Source organism: Hippichthys cyanospilos, chromosome 12, assembly GCF_059441005.1.
Source record: "Hippichthys cyanospilos isolate Australia breed blue-spotted pipefish chromosome 12, RoL_Hcya_1.0, whole genome shotgun sequence".
Lineage (NCBI taxonomy): Eukaryota > Metazoa > Chordata > Actinopteri > Syngnathiformes > Syngnathidae > Hippichthys > Hippichthys cyanospilos.
Window position 1 is genome coordinate 2,451,141 of NC_142380.1, and position 26,823 is coordinate 2,477,963.

Below are 26,823 nucleotides of genomic sequence, written 5' to 3' on the forward strand. Positions count from 1 at the left end.
TTCTGATTGGTCTTTTGTGTGGGGAGAATATTGTTGTGCTAAAATATCCAAAGAGCCATTGTATAAAATGCACGAAAATATTTTCAAGTTTTGCTTCAGTTAAGCTATTCAGTACAAATCTGTATTTGTAAGTCCTGCTCATTCTATACTTTTGTACTTTTACCTGCTACAGCTCAAAATGTCTTCATATGTGTCCTTTTGCAGAAATAGGAGACATTTAAGGGACACAAATAGTCATACGTTTTTTCCAAATACTCACCAGAAATGAATGAAAACACTTTTTCTCATTCTGATTGCTATTTTGTGTGGAGAAAATGTATATTGTTGGGCTACAATATCCAAATAGCCATTGAATACGACACACTAAAAACAAATATAGTTTTGCTAATTTAGTCCTGCTCATTCATTACTTTTGTAGTTTTATTTACGCAGCACGAATCGAAAAAGTACTTGTACTTTGATGTGAATGTTTTTGTTTTTTTTAGTTACTGTGAGTACGTTTGTCAATCTGACAAATCGTGACAGGAGGACCACACAAGCAGTCGCAACTAGTCGACGTGTGACACCTGAGATCCCCAGTTAGCAGAACCTCTCCGCACTTGCAGCTTTCCACAAGGAAACATGCGCCCCCGGATCATTTCCTCCTCCGGTGGGTCGTCGCGATAAAAGCTGGACTTTGAGAAGGTGTTCATCTGAGGAAGTATCGCGCGTAAATGGCGCAGCCCACAAGGACGCTGCGCTCCTCGGGCGTCTCCAGATGACCGGACCGTCAATCGGGACCTCTAGTGTGGATTGTGCCGAACATGGGGAGAGAGGTGACGGGAGCTCACCTCCTCGCAGCCTTCGTCTTTATTATTGTTTGCAGGTGCACGCGTGCACAAGAAACGTTCGATGGGCACAGCGGTTTTAGTTTGAGCCCTCCGTACTTCAACCTGGCGCAAGGATCGAGGATTTCTGCAACAGCGACCTGCGGGAAGGATGAGTTCGGGACGCCGAGGGCTGATTTGTACTGTAAACTTGTCGGGGGACCAACCGCTGGACTTCTCACTCAAAACATTCGGGTAAGCTTGCACGCGCAAAAAGTTGCAGCGCCATCCAGATTAAGCGTACAAAGCCACCATTCTGGATGTTTCCTGTTTTCCGCATACAAGGTTTGGACCGGTTTAAATCCTTGGAGTTTTGCTCCTTTGTTTGTGAAGGAAATAGCCTTCAGCAGTTGAAGTGTAAGGGCTCTTCATCACTTGAGGAATAATGGCAGTCCCACAATGAAACATGCACAATGCTCGCATTTGAATACACTGTAAGGGACAAAAGGGGTCCAATTCTCTTCCTCGAGGTCTGAACTTAATATCCGGACAAATAATGACTTGATTTTCTATGCTTTTATTTTTTTAGTCTCATCTTTAACATGGGATTACTGTAGTTTGACCCACTAAAGTGAAAGAATGATCTGCTGGGAATGACAATTTGAATTCTTGGGCATGAAAGATGCCCTTGAATTAAATAATAGATTTCCAAACGGTATCAACCTGCTTATATGCTTATGTATTCATAGAGCTATTCATTCCACAGAGAATTATCCTTTTTGGGCCCAAGTTGCTAAAAATGAAGGTAAAAATTAAAGGTAATTCCATTTTTTTAACTCCAATACTACAATGAATTTGAGTTTGTTTGTATTCTTCGAGGTAAAAACTACAATGGACCTTTAGGAAATTGTCAAGATTGTCAAGATTCAAGTTTAAAAACAAGATTCAAGTTTAAAAACAAGTTATGGATATTCAATATGTTTTCATTCACCATTTCGGCCTTCACAGGCAAACCTTCGAAACATTGCAAATACTAATCTTTGAGTCCAATATTTCCTGAAAATGAGCAAATTTGATCTCCTCGCCATACCCAAATATTTGATATCACACAGGGCCAGTTCTGCGACTACTGCAACGCTGCCGATCCGAGCAAAGCCCACCCGGTGACCAACGCCATTGACGGGACGGAACGCTGGTGGCAGAGCCCCCCTCTGTCCAAAGGGTTAGGCTACAATGAGGTGAATGTCACCCTAGACCTCGGACAGGTAAGTTACCGCAAATACTTTAATCGGCTTTTTGTTGTTTCTATGCAATGAAACGTCCGTCCGGAGCGACGCTATCGTGGCTTGTTGTGATGTTTTCAGCGTCATCGACCAGTTGCAGTCAAGTGAGCGATGCCTTTGATTTGAGCCAAGAGATTTATGCCCATTTAAGAGACAAATGTAGTCCAGTCTTGACCAGAGGACGGGAGTCTGGCCCTGTTAATTTCAATTATCCACTACGAAGAAAGAATGGAATTCTCTGGTTTGGGATCAAGCATACGAATTTTAAGGCGGAAGGCATTACGTTGGGAGTCCTGAATATTGTTATTTTTTCGAATTTCCTATTGCCACATAATGGAAGCCGGCTTTTCTATTTCCATGCTTAAGCTAAGCAAAGACCCCGCATAGCTAAATATAATATGGCTACATGTGCGCGGACGCGTGCGGGGCCCTTGAGGACGCCTGAGTTTAATATGTGGTAATGCTCCATGTATTTGGGAGCGTTACGCAGTATTATGGTGCGCTATAACGGGCACGGTGCGATCTGCCTGACTGTCACTACCAGTCGCGCAAACACATCGATTGCTACCGCGTAAAAACACAAACACCTGTCGCACGCAGTTTTTATTACTACGAGACATTACTGCGAACAATACTCACCTGTCACTGCGCAGAGTGTCTTTTGAGCCGTTTTATGACGACAAATATTGCAAACGTGTAACCGATGAGTGGGTGTCATATTTTGTGATGCTATTTGTGATGATATTTTTGAGTGTTTGAATTGCTGTTTTCCAAGAGTAAAAATGCTTCGAGCGTCTTTGTGAGCGCTTACCTGTCAAGTTGCTGATGAGGTTTATATTGGGTTGGATATATTGTTGCTTGTTTTCATGAGATGTAAACTTCTTGTTCCTTGTGGTATTAACAAACTACTGAAATGTTTTGAATTGTGGGACAATTTGCATGAATATGTGGCTTTTATAGCTGTGCTTCTTAAATCCTGGGGCAGGCCCCCTGGGGAGGGGGGGGGGGGGGGGGGGGGGTGGATGACCCCAGGGAAAAGGCTTCGTTTTGTGAAATGTAAATGCAATAAAATAAGGATTGGCATCTTTTTTTTTGTATTTCAGAATTTTTTTTCAGTTTTAGACTAATGTGAAACCCAGGGGTGTCAAACGCATTTTTTTTGTAGGCCACATTGTAGTAATATTTTCTGTCAGAGGACCAGAACTCAAATTTTAAAGTTTGTCACACATTTGTGTAGTTTTAAAATCAGTGGCCAGGAAAACTGTTCGATGGAGGGATTGCGAACAAAATATGATTGTTGTTTCCCCTCCAAATTTTAAAGTTGAAGACAACTTGCAAGAAACTTTAAGACAAATCATCATTTTGCAGGCCACATAAGATGATGTGGCGGGCCGGGTCAGTCCCACGGGCCTTGAGTTTGACACCTGTATAAACGCTGTAAAAAGTTTTTAAAAGCATTGCTCTTTAGCTAGTCAGCAAATCCCCTTTTTTAAATGAGGCACTTTTCTAGACCCAAAATCAGAAATATGCAGTTGCTGACAAATGGAAAAGCCTAATAGTCGAATATTGATTCCTGACTGGTTCCACCAACGTTATTTTGATGCTAACATGGCCATGATGCTATTCTTATTCAAGCTTCAAATTAACTATGAAGATGTCAACGTTAAATAACTCCAGGATACAATTCAACGGTACCTTTGTGGGTATTTCGAAAGAAAACACACATTCTCGAGGATAATTTATGTTATTGGCGCAATATGTGAGCTGAATGAGTTCTGTGGTTTCTTTCAAGACCAGCGCAGGTGGCTTTTCTATACCGCTGCCAGCAGATAAATAAGATAATGGCGCTGTTGATGTGTACGCCGAGGTTCAAAGTGTGCTTTTCTCTTCTTTTTTTTTTTTTTAAACACGTCGTTTCCGCCGATCCTTTGAAAATAGAGTTGATGGTCTACCAAGTGTAAAGAAACACGTTATTTGAGAGACAAGTATTTCCGAATGTTATGTTTTGTTGGCGACGCGGTCTCTCGACCATTACTGCAACTATAAAAATCCGGCAGACGAGAGCCTAAAGCGCCGTCTGAGTTTACTGGGTTGTTAAGATGTGATGTTTGTATCACTTGCGAGGCATGAATGTGCCAATTTTTTGAAGAAAAATGAAATGTGCGGGGTTCGTCTTGTGATAAATCACGGAGACAAGATTTTGAGAGTTATTTTGATATTGTGCTACATTTTCAAAGATGGTACATCAGCGCACACATGCGTGCAGATTCAGATTTTTTGCGAATTTTTGCTTCTGTTCCCAGCACAAGATTGATTTTCTTTTGGCTGTTGCTTTTGTCATGGGGTACACTCTAGAATGCGTTAGCCCATTAATGCTGTGCATGTTAGCAAAATTCAAGCTTACCCTAAGAAATTATATAACACATACTCCTTGATATGTTTTTATTTTGAAGTGTGTTGCATTCATGCTCTTTAGAGGGAAAAAAAAACATGACCACCAGTTGCTCAGTAGTTGTTTTTTGTTTTTTTTCAACGAAAAAATACTCTTAAGAAAATTATTTGAAGCACTACTTTTAATTTTGCTCTAGTCCTATTATTTTAAAGCAGTGTTTCTCAACTATATTTTGCCAAGCCCCCCCAGAAGAGAAAACTTTTCGCCCCCCCCAGTCGATGCACTGAATATAAATTAGATTATTATTGATGAAAATTGTTTAAGTATACCTACACATGTATCCTTTTTAACATTAACAACAGAAAAACGCAATATAAATCAAATTTCAACAACTGTTAATTATTTTTGTCGCGTTTATACGGGTTATAGCTTAGTCTCAACAACTGTTAATTATTTTTGTCGCGTTTATACGGGTTATAGCTTAGTCTAAAACGGAAAAAAAAGAAGCAAGTGCAGCAAAGTGCCTGAAACTAAAAGAAAATGATGAAAATTATGACTTTATTGCAGTTACATTCCACATGACAAAAACAAAGCCTTTTTCCTGGGATCATCCCCCCCCCCCCCCCCCCCCCCCCCCCCCCGCATCACCTCGCGGACCCCTGGGGGGCCCATCCCTCTATTTGAGAAGCACTGTTTTAAAGTAACAGTAGCCTACTTGGTTACAATTTTTGTTGGTAAACTTAAACTGCATGCGTCCACATCAAAATATGGACTTGTTGTCTCTATTGTTGTTTATTGTTCCGCAGAGATCAGGCCATTGTTGCTGTAAACATGGACACCATGTATCAGACGTCCAGTCACTCCATTTTTCTCGGGAATGTATTTTAGGAGCCCTGCGCTTATCTGACTGAGTGAGCTGAGCACGCGAGGCAAACATAGCAGGCTTTACTTCTGTCTGTGGTCCATCTGATGAGCCGAAGCTTATTTTGCTACAACTGATGCGGGAGGACGTTTCGGTGCCATTTATAGTTACCCTTTTAAATGGTTTATAAAGAAGTTACTAATCACACTCGTGGCTGTTTAATGATTAGTAAACTGTTGTAAATGACGTGCAGCAGTTTAGCATTTGGCTAACTAGCTAGCAGCAGCTACTGCCGCACATTATAGATATCTGTTGCGATAAATCTGTAATCCGACTGTCACCATGAGCTTCTAGCGTTTATAACAAACAATGGGGCCAAAGCTGCGGAGCTAAATGCAGACTCAATATTTGGCAAGGAGGAGGTCACGCTTGCTGATTTTATCTAATGACGTGTGGCACTTTATCAAGCCTTAGCAACGGGTCAGCTGATTAATAATCGATGCAGGAACAATTTGAAAACTCTTGGATTTGTAAACATCGTTTTGTTTTACTGAGAAGCTGATCATTTTGTTTGTATTCATATTTATTTTCATTGTTTATTCTTCTTGACGACAGCCTTTTGGAAAAGTTTGTCTTCCAAATTATACTTTTTTTTGCAAATGACATTGTAATTGTTTCCATTGAACAATGGCAATAGGACTTAATGCAACCTAGACTTTGACAGCTGTGTTTTTTTTTTTTTAATTTTTATTTTAAAGTCTATTTAACAGCTGAAAACTGTGAAATACAAAATATGGAGAGTATGGTTATGATATTCAAATTGGATGTACACGACTCGGTTCAAGTTATTTATTTATTTAGTTATTTATACACTCAGCCACTCGCTTATTTACTTACTATTTCTCTCTTTTTTTCTCTCTCAAGTGTCATAATTGTGATCATAAAGAGAAAAACAGGCATTGGGATTGGATATCTCCAGAATTTGAATCTCCTCAGAACAAAGAGAAAAAAATAACAAAACTGTAAAAATAGGACACATTGTCGGCTTTAAAATTCTTGTTTTGACAATGTTGTTTGGTGAGACTTTTCTCCAACTTGTAGCGGACCTTCCCCTAAATGTCGGCGCTTACCACGTGTTGGTTTTGTTGCCTTAATTGGACCGCAGACCGGTTTGCTGATAATTAAGGCTTCCCTCTTTTTTTTTTTCTCAGCAGGCGATGATGTTGAGTGTGCTTGTTTTTCTCTCCGTGTGAAAGGAGAGGTCGATTAGGTTCAGGTAGAGGGAACGGCTTTGGCTCAGCTGAGTGATCTGCTTTCAAGAATGCAATTTTAGGAGCATTCCCTCGGAACCTAATCCCTTCAGTCAGGGCTCCACTTCCCACCAAAGTTGCTGCGAATGTTTTATTTGCTGCCGTCGCCCCCTTTTGTTTCCTGGCGGGCCTTATTGTGCCGTGTCCTTTCTGCGCTCTCGGGCCTTGACAAAAGTTTCATCCTCCCCTAAAGTGTTGCTAAAAAAATGACCTGACCCTCTCAGACCAAACAAATAAAGGTGATATATTTGATGGTGAGAGTTTCAAAACAACAACCACGCAGTTTGTTACACATTCAATAATCGTTCATCGCTGCAGACAAGCTGGAAATATTACTGGGGTAAATTGTACCAAAGCTATCAGGGAATATTGTTGTTTCTTTTTTTTTTTTTCACTCACCACTTTGCACTAATTGATTAGACCGCGCAAATTTTCCAAGGACCCCCATTGCCAACGTTTACGGAAACAAAACCAAATAAGTGCCTATTTTATTCACCAGTTTGACGAGTATATTTGTCACATTTCAGCCATGCTGAAATTTACTAAATAAACATTGCAAATTGCACACCTCCTCGTAACAAATTGGGAATTTCCCCCCTAACTGGATTGTGCCAGTTTATTTAGTCAAAAACGGCAAACAGTCAAAAATTCATTTTGGTCGTCCATTGTGTTTTTCAATCAATCAAAATTTGATGACATCCTCTTTGTATTTTCTATATTTGGACGGTTTTTCCTTTGTCGTTTCCTCACTAGATGAAGCGGACGGTTTTACAAACGTATCCATAGCGAGGTAGACGATGACAGCACGTCAACGTTCAAAATGGCACAATCACTCAGTGATCACACAAGCGGGAGTGTTCAATCTCTCGGCTAAGCTACTGTGAGAATGATGTGGAAAAAAAGGACCCAAAATGCTCACAATACTGCACAAGGCTTCATTTTTTACTGCTGCAAATGACTAAATGGGTTTAGTATCCCTTAAAAAAGATCTTAATCAAAGCAAAGCAGAATTTTAAACCTTGATTTAAAAGCATTCATACACAAGGTAGTGTACTGTGTACATATGCAGCCGGCTCAGTCCCGATTGGCTATTCGAGGGTCCCTATTGCCCCGCTGATGTAAGTGGCCATCTTTAGCCCGGCTTCCTGGGGCGCCGGGCCAACGTGACAGATATTTACTACAGCCGCCCCACGTTTGTTAACAGGAGGCTGGGAAAGTGCAACACCGGCAACTGCTGGTCTGCACGGCCTTATAAATCTGCTGCGCCATTGTGGGAAAATATGTGAGCTCATTTGGAATTTTGCATCTTTTTTCCAGGCCTCCATACAGTAAATCCATTGTGCCTTTTTTAATACTCTGCCGGTTTCTATGACACGCTTGTAGGCCGCTGAAGTTATTCTGCATTTCTAACATGCTTTTCATATTAAAAAGCATCATTATGTGTGGGTATAGAGCTATGTCATTTGACCTGAAGAGATGATTTTAAAGGTTGATTGTAGTCCACCGCATTTACACACATGCTGATGCCGCGATGGTTGTTTCTTTAATAATATAAATGCTTCAAATCGCGAGGTATTTTCAAAGCAGTTGCGGCCAAAATCGCGCAGCAAGACGATGGCAATCGTATAGAGATGCGTATCTGCTGTTTGTTTGTTTTTTCCACGCTCACGAGTGCAGCTCCGCGGTGACTCTTTGCCAACTGCCTAATTCCACCATGGAGTCATGGAGAAAAATACACCAGACTGGTGGCCTCCCCGCCCTCCGCTTTTCCACCTGTCGCACGCACACACAAACTTTTGCACTGATGCATTGTGGCCGCGAGGCTCCGACGGGCCTGATCCGCCGTGACAGGAGGTGATGCCGCCGCCTCTTTGAATGGCGTTCCTCGGCCCTCACATCAGACTCTCGCAGGAATTGTCGATGTAGTCCGACGGCCTCTGTCGTGCCCTTCGGTTTCAACTTTGCTTTGTTGACTATATTGTGAGGGGGTCCACTTCACAGTAATGTGACACTTGTAGGATTCTATGCATTAATCCATCCATCCATCCATTGTCTATTGCTGCGTAGCCTCATAAGGGTCGCAGGCCTGCTGGTCTCTATCCCAGCCATCTTTGAGCAGTAGTTGGGGGACACCCTGAACCGGTTGCCAGCCAATCACAGGGCACACAGGGACGAATAACCATGTAAGCAATAAATCACACCTAAGGACAATTTAGAGTGGCCAACACATCTACTATGCATGTTTTCGAAGAAAGTCGGAGAGCCCAGAGAGAAACCACACGGGCACGGGGAGAACATGCAAACTCCACACAGGAAAACCGGAGCGATCGGGAATTCAACTCGGGACTCTGAACTGCGAGGTGGACCTGCTGACTAATCTGCCCTTGTAGAACTCCCAATTGTTCTTATTTCAATTAAATAGTTGCAGTAATAATGTCAGAATAATTTTGTTATTTACATTTTTTTTTCTTGAATGAACCATTGCAATTTGGTGGGTCTTCAAACATGAGAAATTTGTCCACTAATGCTAAAATATATCAACCGCTTGCTGTTTTTGTTCACAAGCCACGGCAATGTGCTTCCATTATTGGTGGCGTAGAACTGTTGAAGTGAATTGTGGAGCTTCATTTTGACAAAACTAGTCCCTTGACATCACCTTATAGCACCCCAGCTGTGTTGTGTGTTTGTCAGTGTTTTCGAAGTTTTAGACTCACAATGTGAAGAAGTAGATGCCATCTTTGTGGAAGTTTAAAAAAAAAAATAGTTGGGGCCCGCGGCACATGCTGAAAATACATTTTGACATGGTATGCAATGCTATTTAAACTAAAAGTTTTGAAGGGAGACGTGTGAAAAAAAATCGAATCACCTTTAATCGCTTGCTTTTAATCGTGACAAGCTTGTAAACGTAAACATGTAAACGTGGCCCAGCCCCCTCACTTGAGTGATGCCGGCAGGCTTAGCGTACAAGAGACTGCGCACGGCTGTCAAAATAGGTCAGGTGATGACATGTGACACGTACGCTGTTTGGCGTGCACGTGCGTCTCGGGTTCCTGACCTTGTGCCCCAAAAAAGCGCCACTTTTATAGCATGTAAGACAACCTTTAACCTCATGACACGTCACCGCGAAACAGCCCTCCGAGTTACCGTGTTTGCTTCCTTGTGAGCGTAAATGCCCTTAACGAACACGGATGCGCTGTCAAAACATTCCCGCGGCGGTTGCCCCTTGACATGCCAAGTGTGTATTTGTGCGCGTGTGTGTTTGCTGTCATTTCCGAATCCCCAAGCACCGACAGCTCGCAACCGGTTTGTGTGCGGTGATAAATGAGCGCCCTGAGGTGTCAAGTGGGCCGGCTGCCCCCTGTGTAGGTTTTTGACCCCCAAATTAACACTTGACAGCAATTCAATCATCTAGGAAAAAGAAAGGCACCTTTATACTCCAAAATATATTCCGGGGATCTAAATGATGCATCAGATACATGAGTGCACAAACGTAGAAGCATTGGGCCAGCTGTTAGTGGGCAAATGCGTGGTGGCAATTGATCAAAAGTGCTTCTAGGAATAGCGATAGAAAGTCCCTTTTAAATGACGTATGAATGCTGAGAGAAGCCGTCACCAAGAAATACTGGAAATAAATCCAGGAATATCACGCTGGTTACTACAACACAGGAGAGCAATAATATGAAATGACATCAGTGAATATGATAGGGCTTTTGCTTAGTGCTATAATCTTACAAGATACCACAAATAGAGTCATTGCAGAATCATTATTGTTTTATTACCTACATCAAGCTTGAACGTGCCAGTTATCAGATCATTTCCTGTGAATTTAGGTGGGGGGGGGTGTAACATTTGGCTCTGAAAATCCATTCGTCAGTTTCAAGCATTGATCTCACAGATCAAGTACATAGGACTGTAGCTACAAGGCTAAAATAAATCAAACAGACATGCTCAGAATTGTTTGGCCTTGGGGGAGGTCCATTCTAGCTTTGAATGTGCTGTGTTCACCGAGTTACGCTGACGGAAATGTGTGATGAGAACCACAGAACACAGGCAAATAAGTAGTCAGCATAATGGATATTGGAGCGTTCCATATTTCGTACCCACCAGCCATGTCTTGCAAGATTTGTGCAGTATTTTGTCCAAAAATGTGATCATTGCATCAAACGCATTTCACATCGGAGGGAAAGCATTGAAAGAAGACAGAAGGGAGCTGAAATTTCACCCGGATGGTGACAACATGTCAAAGTTCAACATGGCACGACCACTTAATTATCACATGACCAGGAGTGTGCCACCCTTTGGATAAAAAAATGAGAGATGTGGACGAAAATGACACAAAACGCATCGAAATTCTGCAAAAGGGTTCAACTATGACTGAACAATTAATCAAATTTGATCATCGTGAATTGTATAATTCAGTTTTCAAATTGCAAAGACTGCATTTTAGAAAAAAAACATGCTGATTTCCACAATATAGCAGTCATTTTCCTGATAGAAATAGAGAAATCAAGCGACGAACCACAATATAGAACACTAGACGTACATTGGATCTGTATTGTCAATCGATTCCAAGTTTCAAGTGCGCTCACAAATTTGATCTTCATCCTCATTCACTAGCAGCTCAGTAAGAAAGCATTTCTTACTCTCAACAGCAGTGAATGAGCCAGCCCATCGAAATCGCAACTTTGACGTCCATAGCCGTCAACGGCAGCGAATGAGTTAATCAACATCCGGCGAGCAGCCTGGCGTTGGGTGCGCCCCCCATACTAATCAGAGAAAACCTCCGCTCATGCAACCGGATGGGCCAACAGAGGAGCGCAGACAAACACCGCAGCTGAAAATAGAACTAAAGCTTTGCAGGGGAGCTACCCACCGCCATCAATAAAAGAACTGCCAGGAAGTTGAGGAGGCAGCAGCGGGAGGGGGGGGAGAGGGCGGAGGATGGCGAGGAATGGCTCGTTGGGGGGGGCGGGGTGGTCAGAGACGTGCCGGCTGGCATGTGGGTCCATCTCACATTCCGGACATAGCGCCACATTCCCGCCCCGTGAAGCCGAGCGTGCCGCCGCGTTCAGGAACCTGTCACTAGCCGTAACTCACAGCGGTGAAAATCTTCTCCCCCGTGTGATAGATACACAACGGATTAAGATGTTAACTGCAAGTCGGGCCCCGGCATCTCAACGGCGTCTTTTAATGAACGCGGTTCTGTTTACACTCTGCTACATTAGCGCGCCGAGCAACCGGTGCGTCCCAGCTCGCATAAAAACTCTTAAATGGGCTAAATGCGGCCGTGTTGTTGATGGCGGTGACTTTGAGAGGAATCTTTTAGGATAAGGCCAACCCTGATGTGACATGGGCTGCTTTCATTTCTGTCCCTGTAACTCTGCTCGGGCAGTCTAAACACACGCCTCTAGCAGACCCAAGGCCCACATGTTGTTCCAAGCAGGTCTGATATGGGGAAAACTACGGAGACGTGAACCTTGTCAATTAATGAGTACGCCAAATAAGGTTGGATCGGACCTCCGATGAATGTTAATCTAAAGATGCCTGAACGTAGTTCCCATCATTTGAAAAAGGGTGTGTGTGTTTTCTTTCAAGTAGATACTAAATTAGTTTGACTACGGAACTTGAATTGGTTCACATCTAACCCCTGTGCACACACTTTGCAAACTATACGCGTCACATTTTTTCCCCTAATTTGGTCAATGCTTCTAAAGACGTGAATGACACTCAAATTGTTCAGCGGCATCAGTTCAATCCATACATATGTTGGTTAGCACAAAAGCTAGAAAAATGCTATGGTCTGTGTTTGTAGCCTGTGGAGTGCTCTCTACCGCCACCTACTGTCTTGAGGTGAAACACAACAAAGAATTTTCTGTTTGCTGATTGACGCTCAACGGAATGTTGATTAATTTGCAGGAAAATCAAGTAATAAATCCTATTAAAATGCATCTAAAAAATTGTCATCATAATCCTTTTATACGGTCCAAAATTTGGACAATAATTATGTATGTCCACCAAATCTCGCACAACCATCTGCAATCACATAGAAATGTCAAAATGGTTGCATTTTGAAATTTTACATGTTTTAATCACGTTAATCTGCCCAAAACTGGTCAAAATACTACACAAGCTTGTGGAAAAACCGCATATATCTCCAGGAAAGAGAAACAAAAACTTGCCTGCCGGCTCTTTCATCAAAGCACTGACTGAAGCTTGACGAGTGCGGGCCTGCCTTGGACGCATCAAGGGAGATATTCTATACGAATGTCTCGGAATAGAGGAGCGCGCCATATTCTGGCTTTGCTTTTCATCAATCACTTCAACCCCGACCCAAAGAATTCGGAAAGCGCCGCCCCATGGCGCCCTTATTATTGACACGTTAAATATTGCCTTAGGATCATTTCCAAGTGTTGACGTCCAACATCTTCTTCAATCCTCCAGCTGGCGGTCAAGTGTAGGTGAGGCTTTTCGCCACGGGTCCAAGATACACACAATCCGTGGCAAACTATAACAAAGAGAGCCTTGACCGGCATCAATTACCTTTCCATTGCGACGCGCTCCATCAAGCTGATGTCACCCGATTGCCGAGGCCGCGTGGCAGACAAAATGGAAATCGGCGCTTCGCCAGAAACAATCAGACGTAATGTTCCGCCCTCGTTTGCTTTTGATGAGCGACGGAGATAGGCTTCAGAGAGAACATCATGCGGGCTCCGCTTGAGGTCTTTTCACGAACTTGGTGGCCCTTCTGACGCATTGATCGGCTCCTCAAAGACACTTTTGACGGTTGTTTGTTTGCGCTCACGTTGACTTGTGCGAATTGCAAAGAGAAAGTCAGAAAGCGTAGTAAGAAAGTCATTATTCAGAATTCCGTAATCCTCAGCGAAAGTTGTTTATCTCTCGCGTTTGATCAAAATAAGACATTTGATTTTACCGATGGAATATGGCGAAATATGTTTTGTATCCCTTTCATTTGAATCATTTACGTTGTTTCTGTTTTTTAAATTTCAGCTTTTTCACGTGGCCTACATCATCGTAAAGTTTGCTAATTCCCCTCGACCCGATCTGTGGGTGCTGGAACGCTCCGTGGACAACGGGAAGACCTTCACTCCCTGGCAGTATTTTGCACGTAAGTTCTCAAATGAATTGGAATTTTGAGTGTAAACTCTGCTTCCCTCTTATCATGTTTGGTTTAATGCGGGCTCAACTCTAGGTCGAAGTCCGAGGGTCGCTATTCCAAAGGCAAATCTGTCCCCTGAACACGACCAAGGGGATGGAAGGGATAACAGCACAGTTACTCTATAAGGTTTAGGAATATTTAAGTAAGAATATGTACTGCAGTCATCCTTGTATCAAATATGTAAAGTATAAATACTTTACATAAATTTCGGTCCCCATCAACCGCAAAAAACGAGGTAACACTGAGTATACATGATTTTCTTTGCATCCATTGTATTGTTTTGAAATCAATTAATAAAATTCTATGCGCAAACATTGTTTATTTGCATGCAGATTCAAAGCGGGAGTGCATCGAAAGATTCGGAAAGCATCCCGATGCTCGACTCGTTAACGATGACGATCAGCTCTGCGCCACGGATTATTCTAGAATCGTCCCTCTGGAGAACGGCGAGGTAACCATCATGTCACCATTTTTTTTTTCTTTCTTTTGTCCCAAAGTGCCGAAAAATAAAAACAGGTTCTGTGATGTCCAGATCGTGGTGTCCTTGATCAACGGTCGGCCCGGCTCCAGAGATTTCACCCGTTCGCCGCTGCTGCAGGACTTCACCAGGGCCACCAACGTGCGCCTGCAATTCCTCCGCACCAACACGCTGCTGGGTCACCTCATCTCCAAGGCACAGAGAGACCCCACCGTCACACGCAGGGTGAGGCCCCAACGGAAATATTTAAATATTTATTAGCCATTTATTATGAACAAAAAAATGCTCGCTTATGCGTATGCGCCTGGCAATAAGTCACTTCACAGAAGAGTCAAGATTCTTATTTACTATGATTCATAATGAGTCAAGAATTCTCTTGAACTATTTTTGGTTTTTGAATGGATAGATGACATTCGTGGCCAGCACCCCTCTTAATTTTAAGCCAATCGAGCACTGTTGTAATGTAATCATTAGCGTACGCAAACTTTTATTTTGCCGCCAAAAACACATTTTCACTCTTTTGTTCATGTTTAATCGTTGTTTCAGATGTCGAGACGTTTCAGATGCTACTAAAAAATTATTAGTGTTAAAATAACTGTTGTGCAGAAAACATGTCTTTTCACAAAAAGGTCATTTTCTCATTTTGTCCACATTTTTCAAACATTGATTACTAAAGAACGAAATAATGTATAATCTTACTTTTTTTTCTGGGTAAAAAATGGAACACAATCTTTCCTACGCATACATAGACAAATAATACAATATTCTATCGGCCTTGAAAGATGCATCAAAATGCTTGAAATCGGCTGGCGCTTTAGGGGTTAAGTGCCAGTGCCTGAAATAAACGTCGTTATCCTTTTTACTGGAATTAGTTAACTCATTTACTACCATATGAATTAAAAAAAAAAAACAGTGACTTGAATTTTGCCACATGTTGAGCTGCAAATGATTTTTATCACAATGCAATGACTCAAGCCATAAAATTCGATTTGGCACTCCAGTTTTGATTGACTCCTGCTGCCAAGCAACCAGACCAAATGATTCATTTGGATTTTTTTTTTCCAGTACTACTACAGTATCAAAGACATCAGCATCGGCGGGCGCTGCGTGTGTCACGGCCACGCTCAGGCGTGCGGGCCCGCTCGCAACCCAGAAAACCCAAACAAGTAAGTCATCCTTCAAAAAAAAAATGTCCGCACTTCTCCCGAGCTTGTCAAAGGTTAACTTCCTTTGTTATATACTGCGTTTATTCATTAACCAGCATTTTTGAAAGACATTCTTTATGCTTTGCTCTGACCTCATATGCTCGTTTCTGGACATCGCAATGGTGAAAGGCGCAATTGTTGGCTGCGGGGATAAGACAGCGTGTAATGTCAATGTGTTTCTAAAAAGTCACACAGAAACATTAGTAGAGCTCTAGGTTGCACAAGTGAGGTATAGAAAGTCAAATATTTGCCGTGTAATTCCAATAACTCGTTTGAAAAATTAAATCAAATAATAAAGCAAATATTTTATCATCCTTTTTCATTTAATGTTATTTAAAAGTCATTAGAGAATCCTGTATATGGTTATTAATTAAATGAAATAAACTTATAGTTTTTGCTTGGTGAAAAACATATACAGTGATCCCCCTCTATTTCGCGCCCTCAGTGCATCACAGAAATTTTTTTTCTTCAAAGGATTGTCACCTCATAGCTGGCATAAATTTTTCACTTTTCATGACGGGTTTTTAGTTCCCGTTCGCCGCCAAAAAGGACGGATTGCTGTATAAACCAAATTCAAAATGACTAAATGTTATCATTGTTTTGATTTTTGTTCAAAATAAACGGATATTTTAGACAACCCCCCACAAAAGTGATGGAGATGAAGTGAGGTCTGAACAACATAACGCAGGTTTGAGTCTGCCGGATTTGTTCAAAAGTGATCAGTACGGATGGCAACTGTCTGGCTAACAAAGTGAGAAATTTGCGTGTGTGTGTATATATATATATATATATATATATATATATATATATATATATATATATATATATACACCTCGCCAGACGATATAGTGCACTTGCACGCTGGTAGCTAGCAGCTAATTTGTGCTAGAGGTTGCGCTAAATGCTGTCAACAGGCGCCAAAAAAATATCAGCGTAAATGGGGCGTTTTAGCACCCTGAATTGGCAACTGAATTCGCCATTGTCGCGACATTTTACTTTGAACGACTTCAAAATAAAAGCCTTCGTGTCCATACATTATTTTGATATGCTAATGTTTATCTTCTTGAAGTTCCACCATGTTTGATTGCATCTTTTACTGTCGTGTCACAAACCTTCTCACGCGTCCTCTGTTGCCATTGCCAACAAAGAAATCTCAGCGCACGAGATATACTGATCATATTTGACTCCTGCGTCGCCCCGCGTGTTCTGTCATCAGGCTCCAGTGCGAGTGCCGCCACAACACCTGCGGCGAGTCATGCGAGCGCTGCTGTCCGGGTTTCAGCCAGAAGCCGTGGCGCGCCGCCACTGTCGACAGCCCCAACGAGTGTCAGCGTAAGTGCTCGACATGCCGCCTGACTGCATTGTGCTGAGGAGTGAAGTGTCCACTTGCTGCTGTTGTGGATGCCCCGATATGGTATCACTCAGCACCTCATTGAGAGCGGGGAGGGCATTCCTCATATGGGATGTCTGCGGAGGAGTACAAACTACTAAAGAGGGGTACACACGTGCTGATTTTTTAAGTTAATGACTGTGCGTGCTAAATGCGCTTATGTATAATTTGTGAGGTGCTTATAAGGGTAGTAGTATTTGTTATCAAAGAAGTACTGTAATCCCTTGTTTTTGACGCCCTGGACACCTTGGAATTGTTTATTTGACTATGAAGCCAATTGAGCATTGTAGTGATGAACTGTGACCATTGGATGGCAGCGTTGCTCACATTGGGGAAAGCCGTACATACTACACATACATTACATGCATGTAATTTTAAGGAAGGAATGGAAATTTTTCATATGATGGCACCCATGTTTGCAACGAGATAGCACACGATTTTCTGTCATCATTAAAACATGAGTGAAAATGCTCAAAATCGGCTCTGGGTTGCCTTTTCCGATCATTTTTGGCACTGAAACCGGTAATGGGGAAAGAACCCCTCGCGATAAGTGAAAAACCGTGAAGCATCATATTCTATATGATAAATATAATATATTATATGTATATTATTATAATATTTGTTCATATATATATATATATATATATATATATATATATATATATACATATATATATATATATATTTAATATGAAATGTGTGTTTTATGATATTATTTAATTAATTTTAGTTTATTTGCGCCTTTTATTTTCTATTCAGTTTGACAGTCATCCTTTTTTGTAATGTAATTTAAAATCAAGGAAAAAAAAGAAGTGAAGAAGAAATAAAGATATGAGAACACACATATATATATATATATATATATATATATATATATATATATATATATATATATATATATATATATATATATATATATAATATATGTGTGTGTGTGTGTTCTAATTTTTTATAAGTATACATTGGATTTATCGTGTAATATTTGGTGAATTACACATGCTTGTCACTACCATATGTTTGATTGAAACATATTGCGATATGCTTCTTTTGGATTTGATTGTTTTTCATAATAACGTTTTCACTCTTTATGTGAGCTGATTTGATTTCCTGGCGCATGTAGTTTAATTGAATGTGTATATGTGCGTCGGGGGTTTCCTCTTCAGCTTGCCAATGCTTTGCTCATGCCGCGGACTGTTATTACGACCCGGAGGTAGAAGCCAGGGGAGCAAGTTTCGACATCTCCGGTGGCCGCAACGGAGGAGGCGTGTGCATCGACTGCCGGGTAGCAAGCCGCCGTCAAGTCTCAACTGATTCCTATGTGTGTGCGTGCAATTCGTCAGTGTGCGTGTTTAGTCGGGGAGGAAGTGTATACAGTAGACAGTATGACCTCAGGTGATTCCACTTGCGGTGCTCAGTGACAAAAATCCCCACTGTATTCAAACATACAAAGTACAGCATATACTTTACACGTTAGCTATTAGCAGCTACACATGCTAAACTTAATGAGATCGAAACAATAATCATTGTCTTCATGATGATTCTTCCAAAAATGAATCACCTATTATGGGGGTTAATATTTAATATGAGTGAATATTATTTTTTTTAGCACAACACTGCTGGAGTGAACTGCGAAAGATGCATCGAAGGCTACTTTAGACCTTATGGAGTGGCCCCCGAGTCTCCCACTGGATGCATACGTGAGTCAACATTTTCTCGAAGTAACCAGAAAACTTTTTTTTCCAACAAATATACAATTGGTTTTTTTTGTATATTGCATGTTACATCATTTATATTATTTATATTTATAAATATATATTTATATTCATATTATATTATTCGGTATTATTATATTTGACCGAATTTGGTTAGCATTTGTGAAATATATATGTATATATATATATATATATATATATATATATATATATTTATTTATTTTTTTTTTTTAAACAATGTTCCATGAGTACCATTGTGAGTGGAGCTGCCTGTTAGCTGCTACAAGCTCTTAACTTCCTGTTCTTCTTCGTCTTCCTCTTGGCACGTTTCATGCTCGTCTTCCCCTTACATTAAAATCGAAACACCTAAAACTTAGCCCCCGAATAACATGTGTACTATATTTTTTTCGACACGGCACCAAAACCGCTTGTCAAAGAGCTTTAGGCCTTTCTTAGTATCTCTTAAACCACTGATATTCTCCGTCCGAACTTGAACTTGTCCAGTTGTCTCTGAACACAATGAGAAATGCAGAACAAATGGGGCGACAGGTGGCAATGTGCGAGGGCAGGCAGGGAGCTGATTGGATAAAAGAACAATGGGAGCATGCTTCGACTGATGCTTCACAGCAGGTGTGTGTGCGGAGGGGGATTTAAAGCAGGACTAACAGTGGCGCTTTCCGTCTTGCTGGACTCGCCGTCTTTCTCGCATGAAAAACTAAACGGGAGCGCATACAACGTCAACTAGTTATATTTAGAATGATACATCATTGCTCTCAAGTGGGCCCTTTTCTTGTTGACATTTCTCTTCTCTTCACGTCTGCTCCTCCTCGTAGGAATAGCCTCTACACAGTAGAGGATTTAAATTCAGTCAGGGCTGGGAAATCACTGACCGAGGCCTACCATGCAATCCCAAAAACATTTGTGGTACTAATACTTATAGTAGTGTCAAAATTTAATATTTTACATTCAAAAATGTCCCTATTCGTTTTCAATGGAACAAACATTCGACATAGGCGTGGTTAGCTTGAATCCCTTATTTGCAGCGGTCCCAAGTCGGGTTCGCGGACCCCGGACATTAGCAATGTGTTGCATGAATTGTTATCTTGAATCGTGTTCCATTTTTATGTTATTTTTTTCTTTTTTTAATTTGGTTGTTGGATTTGTGTGTGCGCGTGCAGCCTGCAAGTGCGACACGCGAACCTCAGCCGGCTGTGAAATGGGTTCCGGGAGGTGCGTCTGCAAAGCGCAATTTGCAGGAGAAAAATGCCAGCGCTGCGCAGACGGGCGCCATTCCTACCCTCGATGCACCCGTAAGTTCATTTTGGATGCAAATGAATGCTGGAAGTCAGTGAATGAGCGACAACCTGAGCCCACTTCTGTTTCATGTCAACCTTTTGTTTTGCCTGTCAAGTCTTTGCCTCGAGGTGACAGAAGAAAAAGTTTAATACATGCATTATGTCAACGTTTTGGCCTTATGTCTCACTCTGCGTGCCCGAACAGTTTTTAAACGGAGGCGACTGTATTTGACACACAAGTAGCATTTCCTCATCTTATCACCTCCTTAAAGTCTGCCAAAGCGGAAAGATAATCTCTGAGGTTTTTTTTTTTTCAGGGTTGACTTTGACTTTTGCTTTAGATACAGTCTTTTTTTTTTTTTTTCAACTTGGCAACTTGGGAATGGAAATGCATGGGTGATCATTTTGAAAATAAGCAAATTTCTTTGGTGTTATGTTAGTTTTTTAATGCTTTATGTGTTTACTTACCCCTTTTGCAGTATTTTGATCTTTTTTGGGACTTGGATTGTCTTTTTTAAATTCTGATTGTTGACTTTTTTACTTTAAGGCGTTGAAATAGAAATTTAAATCATTTTAAGGGCATCTTAAAGGGAAAGTGCACTTATTTCGCCATGTTTAACAGTAAGAAGTTCATAATGTGTCTCTAATTTTGACAATTATTTTTCATGTACAATTGATCACTTTAAAATGACTCCCCCGGTTTGTTGGTCATGTGACAGTCACGAGCTGAGCTGTGATTGGTCATTACGTGAGGCTTTATCACATGTGATGTCATTTTCAGTTGACAGCAAGTGGCAAACGCTGTTTTTGAAAGTATTAGTTTTACAAAAACAAAACTTTTTCCTGCAGAAAATTACAGAAAAAAATTATACACAAGCCTCTACATCAAATGTAATCCTGGGATTAACTGCTGTCATTTAAATCATTCACGTTTTTGCAAAATTGCTAATGCCAACGTCCTCTTTTAAATTATTGCCAGATGTTGTCCTTGTGTCCTAACATATTTCCATCGCACATTTTACTTTGATATGCGAAACGTGACAACAAACTTTAAATGATCAAACTGCATTGAGACGACTTTTTTCCCCACTGGATTAAAATGTATTCATTGTATTCTCTTTTATGTGTAATTTTCATCAGGATATCCTGAGTACCAGACAACCACCCAATCCCCTGCAGGACCCATTATAGGTAGCTATATGGCTTCGGTACATCAGTAATTGTATTAAAAATTCAGCGGTACTAATAAAATTCGAACTAATGTAATTCCTTTGACTTTTTTAAGTGCCGGCTGGCTGCCCTGTGGGGTATTTCGGCTCAATCGGTTGTCAACGTGAGTATGAAATGCAACATACAATCTGGGTATCACTTTTTGCTTACCACATTACATTTTTAATAATATAGTTTCAAAGTTCATTTTCTGGAAAACTGTCAGCAAGCGAGGGGTAAGTGCAACTAAATAAGTACGGTATTTCCCGAGAAGAACTTGCGTTCAGGGTCAAATGTCAGTTGCGAGTCACAGTATTTATTAGACCCCGTGTGTGTGCTCACGCAGGGTGCGCGTGTGACCACAGAGGGACACAGCACGAGGTGTGTGACGCGTCGGGACGCTGCCTTTGTCGTCTCGCTGTGGACGGCCAGCAATGCGACCGTTGCGGACCCGGCTTCCACTCCTTCCCAAAGTGCCACGGTGTGACACGCATACACACCTGAACTGTCACTAACATTATCTTATCACTGCTTGCGATTATGAATTTAGAAATGTTTTAAAATGTGAGTCATGTCCTTGTGATCTCCGGCCAGAAGAACTCCCTGTCGTGTTGACACTATCAAGGTCACGTGATATGCATTAAAGCAACAATAAGTTACAACGTAACCGAATGACACCAAAAATGTTGATAAGACACCGGCTGGCCTATATTTTGGACGATATATCTGTAATCGCTAAGTTCACTGTGGAGAATCTCATTTAATACGAAACATACTTGTCTGTATTCAGCAGTAAAAAAGTTTGTTTTCATTTGATAAATTAGTTTTTACATACGATTAATACTTTTAAAAACACGTTGCTGAAGACTGAAAACGACCACATTATCAGAGCTCACGTAACAACCAATCAGGTTACGAACCAATCAGCTTGCTAACATCACATGACCAAATCTCCAAAACAGGTGAGCCGTGATTGGGTTTTACCTGAGTGCGTGTTATGTCATTTTCTGTTCACAGGACGTTTTGGTCGGCGAGATTGTATACAGTATGCATTTTGCTTTATGAACCCAGGACTAAGAAAGGGAGCAGCTACAGATAAATCTTTATAAAAAATAAATAATAAAATATAAAATATATTTGACATTAGATTCATAAATATAGAATCTACATTCGTTGGCTTGAGTTTTTGAGCTTCTTTAACTAGTAAGCACTGAAAATGATCTGAAACGAGCCATTTGTTTTGTTCAGTGCAATTGTTGTAACATTTACTTCTGTGTTTCTTTCGCCATCTGGAGCATGTCGTTGTGATGGCGCCGGCGTGGCAGAAAATGTGTGCAGTGCGAGCGGTCAGTGTGTTTGTCTCCCCAACTATGGAGGCCAAAGCTGTGAGCAGTGTGCACCAGGCTACTACGGGTACCCCGAATGTGCCGGTGAGTTGCGTCACAACGCAGTCCTTCTCAAATAATAGGGGAGCGTATTGAGTGTATGAACCTTTTTTTTTTTTTTTAATTCAGGCACTTTGATGCACCTTAGTTTTTTTTTTTTTTTTCTGTTTTGGACTAACCTGTAACCTTCAGAACTGGAAACCCTGGAAAAAGTAAAGTTAACATTCATTGAAACTTGATTTATACATTGTTTTTCTTTCAATGTTCATTTGAGGTATGCTTATACCAATTTTATAAATAATCTCATATATTGTCACCGTGGTGAGTTTAGGGGCGCAAAATGTTTTCTCTTTCCTAGGAGAGGCTTTGCAAAAAAAAAAAAAACCCACTATGATTAAGAGTTTGTTTTCCAATTAATTCATTTTACAGCACTAAGTGACAAGATATAGTGTATGAAAAATGTGCATTGTAGGAGGACCAGAGTGTTTTCAACTGAAACAACAAAAGCACCTCAAGGCCACACGGAGCTCAAACAATGGCCGTCCTTGTCTCCAAGACAACCTTGGGTCTAGCTGCAATCAGCTTTATCATGAGCAGGAATGGCAAGAAGCAAATTAAAGTTAAAATCATTCCTTCTGCAGAAAATCCTTGAAAAAAAAATGATAGCATGCGCTTAACATAACTTCCGCATGATAACATGCGGAATATGTCGTCAAATTCATTATTTTGCAAATTCACCATAAAAAGTGCAAACTGAGTTTCTGTTTATTTTGGCCCATTGGTTAATTTTAAAACTGTAATAGCCGGCTGTTCTCAACTGACTCTTCTCATGCGTCTTTTTATGGCATCCTCTACGAGCACACGTCCCAACGCGTCTCCCACGATGTCCCATGCAGCGAACGCCCTCTATCAAATCTGTTTAAATTCATATACTGTACTTTGAGTGACATGTCATCTCCCGTTTTCCTTATAAGGAATTCAACTTGTCCCAGAAAAGACAAGTGTTGGGAATGTACATGTGAACATGTCTGACCTTTTGCACGCTCCATTCGTCCAGCCTGCCAGTGTTCCCCGGAAGGCTCGTACGGCACCCCGTGCAACCCTCTATCGGGTCAGTGTCTGTGTCTGCCCGGCGTGGTCGGCCAGCAGTGTGACCACTGTGCTTCTGGATTCCGATTCCCCGCGTGCTTAGGTGACGCACGTACACACACACAATAAAAAATGATTTAAAAGTGTATTTTTTATTCACTTATCACTTTGTGCCTCCAGCCTCCATCAGTCAATGTCATCCTAACGGAACAGAGAGCATGGAAGCTCAAACGGTATGCACAGAACTACACATGATTTTAATATGCTAAAATGCCGACGCGAGTGCTCCAGCAATGCTGTTAAAAAAACAAGTGGTTGACGGATTTTCAAAATCACACCAGGAAGTATTAATAAAAGATATCATTTCGAGTCAATATGGTGACCGGTGGTTGTGTTAATACTTGCTAAACGCTATCTAGGATGACAGTTCAACAGCAAGTCAATTAATTCAGCATGCTTCAACCAAGTGTCGTAAAATTTGTGTCCCCTGCAACTTGAGTTGGATCCGGCGGTTCTGGTTTTGGTTTCTTAAATGAATTAGAAAATGTTTCTACACCACTTCTGAAATGTGCTCATGGACTAGTCATTGCTGTTTGGTTCATAGAAATGTTATTTTTGATGTTCGACCTTGTAACTAAAAGCTTTGTTCATAAAACTGAAACTCGACAGTGGGAACACGCCGCCAGAAAGCTCAGCTCACTATGTTCTGACTTCACTTCCCATGATTCTTTGACACGGAAGCAGAAAGTAGTTCTAGCTAGGAAGTATGTTAAGGTAAACAGTTCTTTGAAGGCTCTGGATGTCGTTTTGGTAACTGATAAAGCAGCTGTGTTCCCAAAATTGCATCCAGCCAATTGATTGCACGAGGAAATGCCCTTTTCCTCCTTGAAATCTTCGCGCAATCAAAATGAAGGAAAAGAGACTTCCTGTCCTGAAACAAAACAAGAACTTGAAGCCGTCCTTTGCCAAGTTCAGGTTCACGATTTCTATTGTGCGAAAGAAAGACAAACTGTCGGATCTCCCTCAGGGCAAAAATTAGCTCGAGTGTATACGCATGATTACGATTGCAAAAAAAACAAGCCTTTGGTGGTTGGACGCTTCCTCTGTTGTTCTAGGGCTCCTGCCGTTGTCGAGCCAACACAGAGGGCGCTTTGTGTGACAGGTGTAAGCCTCTTCACTGGAACCTGGCAGCTGAAAACGCATATGGCTGTGAAGGTAAATTTTAAAGGAGACGTGCACTCACAGCTCCCAGGTATCTTTATCCCGTGTCTGTGCCTTGATTTTGGAAAATGTTCCAAGGATCAAGAAAGACTCAGTTTCAAACTCTTCTTGGAGGGCGTTCTTACCTCCACACAATGGTGTTTTTTTTTTGTTTGTTTTCATCTCTGTATTCAGCAGAAGGTCTCATTTTCTCCAGCTCAATTCTTTGGATTTAACCCTCCTGTTATGTTGTGGGTCAAATTGACACATTCGAGATTTAAACAAAATTTTGAAAATAGTTTTTCAGTACATGAGTTCTGCTTGGCTTGTGTATAATCAACATATGAATTAAAATGGCTTTTGTATACTTTTTTGCAAGGGAATCCCTGGGTCTAAATGACCCAGGAATATTATTGCTGTCCCCTAGGGGAGGCAGAATCACAAAATTTGTTTGCTAAGTGGGTTACACGCTTAAAGTTTCTGAAATGTTTGGATAATTACACATGGCCCTGGGTCAAAATGACCCACAAATTGTATTGCTTGTATTGTTTCTTAGAGGGAAACAAAGGGAATCACTAGATTTGTTAGTCAGATTTACTATACACAAAACAAGTTTCTTAAATGTTTATATAATTACACATGACCCCGGGTCAAAACGACCCAGGAATATTATTACCGTTTCTGTGGGTGGGGAAAATCTTTCTGAGAAATGAACACAAATACTGGTTAAATTTGAATATTGGATTTTACACATTTTGTTTGTGGAAGTAAATATACCCCGGGTCAAAATGACCCAGTGATATTATCGCTGTTTCTTGCAAGCAAACAAAGCAGGAGATTTAAATGACCTAAGAGGGCCATGAGAGAATTGAAACCATGTTGCACCCCGTTGTTAAAATAGTCTAAAATAGTAGCTCAAATAGTAGAGCTTTTGAAAAAGAAAGCAAAAGGCCTCATGCTTTGCTTGTATACTTTTCCCCTTGTTACCCTTGTTGCAGTTTCACTCTGTAGCAAGAATGTGACCTCTACAATGAAGCGGAGTAACTTTTTTCTTTTTTTTTTTCTAATATCTGAAGAATGCTTCTGGTTGCTTGAGGCTGGACATTTATGGGGATGTTTTGATTTCACTCAGTTGACTTTAAAGCTCTCAATGAGCTTTTGTGCTTTTGCTCTTCACCCATAAAAGTGACTATCTTGCAATCAGAGACTATTCAGCTCATAACCTTCCACTTTTTTTGTCGTTTTCATTCCAGTTTGCAGGTGTGATGTCAAAGGGACGCTGAGTGGTGTTGGAGAATGTGAGCAGGTAGTCACAATTTACGCTGTATTATGTTCTCTAAATTATGATTTTTAAATCTTTTTGATCAAGCACTCAATTGTTAAAGAAGCCGAGCGCAAACGGCTACATGAAGAGTTGCAACCATTCATCGACAACTCATCGATTATCAAATTATTTAATGATTATTTTCAAGAATTAGATACTTTTTTTTAAATTCTTCAAACAGGAAAGCTTTCTTTTCATCTGTTTTTTTCTTTCTTGCACGCTGTATTTTTTTTGTTTTTTATTGTTTGCATCGTTTTTCTTGCTCGCTCTTTTTTTGTGTATTCCTTTTTCCTTGTATGCTTCTCTCTGGTAAGGTGTTTCTTTTTCTTTGCACGCTATATTTTTTTTGTTTTTTATTGTTTGCATCGTTTTTCTTGCTTGCTCTTTTTTATTGTGTGCTTCATTTTTTTCTTGTATGTTTCTCTCTTGTAAGGTGTTTTTTTTCTTTGCGATTATGTTTTTTGATTGCTTACTTTCTGTTGGTGTAATTTGCACTTCTTTTGCTTTTACATTTTGGCTTGAAAAAAGTCAAAAGCCTTCGTCTCTAAAATGTACCGTACAAGTAAAAATGCATTTTTCTGAATCTGTGCAGAGAAGTGGGCAGTGCCACTGCAAGCCCCGCGTAGGCGGGCGCACGTGCGACTCCTGCAACGACGGCTTCTTCCTGTTGCAGAAAAAGAATTATTTTGGCTGCCAAGGTGACTCA

The 26,823-nt window shown here is 40.9% G+C and overlaps 1 protein-coding gene across 3 annotated transcripts in view; it reads left to right on the forward strand.

Moving 5' to 3' along the window:
* The first annotated feature begins 773 nt into the window (after nt 1-773).
* Nucleotides 774-26,823, forward strand: part of LOC148414385 (laminin subunit alpha-3) — a 59,640-nt gene continuing 33,590 nt past the window's right edge. Inside the window, exons 1-19 of one of the 3 annotated variants that reach the window (XM_088429665.1) lie at nt 774-1,061; nt 1,919-2,071; nt 13,662-13,779; nt 14,163-14,281; nt 14,363-14,533; nt 15,374-15,474; nt 16,730-16,845; nt 18,067-18,185; nt 18,510-18,600; nt 19,794-19,925; nt 21,048-21,101; nt 21,196-21,243; nt 21,466-21,600; nt 22,415-22,549; nt 23,562-23,696; nt 23,774-23,826; nt 24,709-24,808; nt 26,047-26,099; nt 26,710-26,815. In XM_088429665.1, coding sequence (XP_088285791.1) covers nt 804-1,061; nt 1,919-2,071; nt 13,662-13,779; nt 14,163-14,281; nt 14,363-14,533; nt 15,374-15,474; nt 16,730-16,845; nt 18,067-18,185; nt 18,510-18,600; nt 19,794-19,925; nt 21,048-21,101; nt 21,196-21,243; nt 21,466-21,600; nt 22,415-22,549; nt 23,562-23,696; nt 23,774-23,826; nt 24,709-24,808; nt 26,047-26,099; nt 26,710-26,815 — 2,197 coding nt within the window. In that variant the 5' untranslated portion in view covers nt 774-803. Of the gene's footprint in view, nt 1,062-1,918; nt 2,072-13,661; nt 13,780-14,162; nt 14,282-14,362; nt 14,534-15,373; nt 15,475-16,729; nt 16,846-18,066; nt 18,186-18,509; nt 18,601-19,793; nt 19,926-21,047; nt 21,105-21,195; nt 21,244-21,465; nt 21,601-22,414; nt 22,550-23,561; nt 23,697-23,773; nt 23,827-24,708; nt 24,809-26,046; nt 26,100-26,709; nt 26,816-26,823 lie in introns of all 3 variants that reach the window. The other 2 variants (XM_088429667.1, XM_088429666.1) reach the window with 2 other exon arrangements.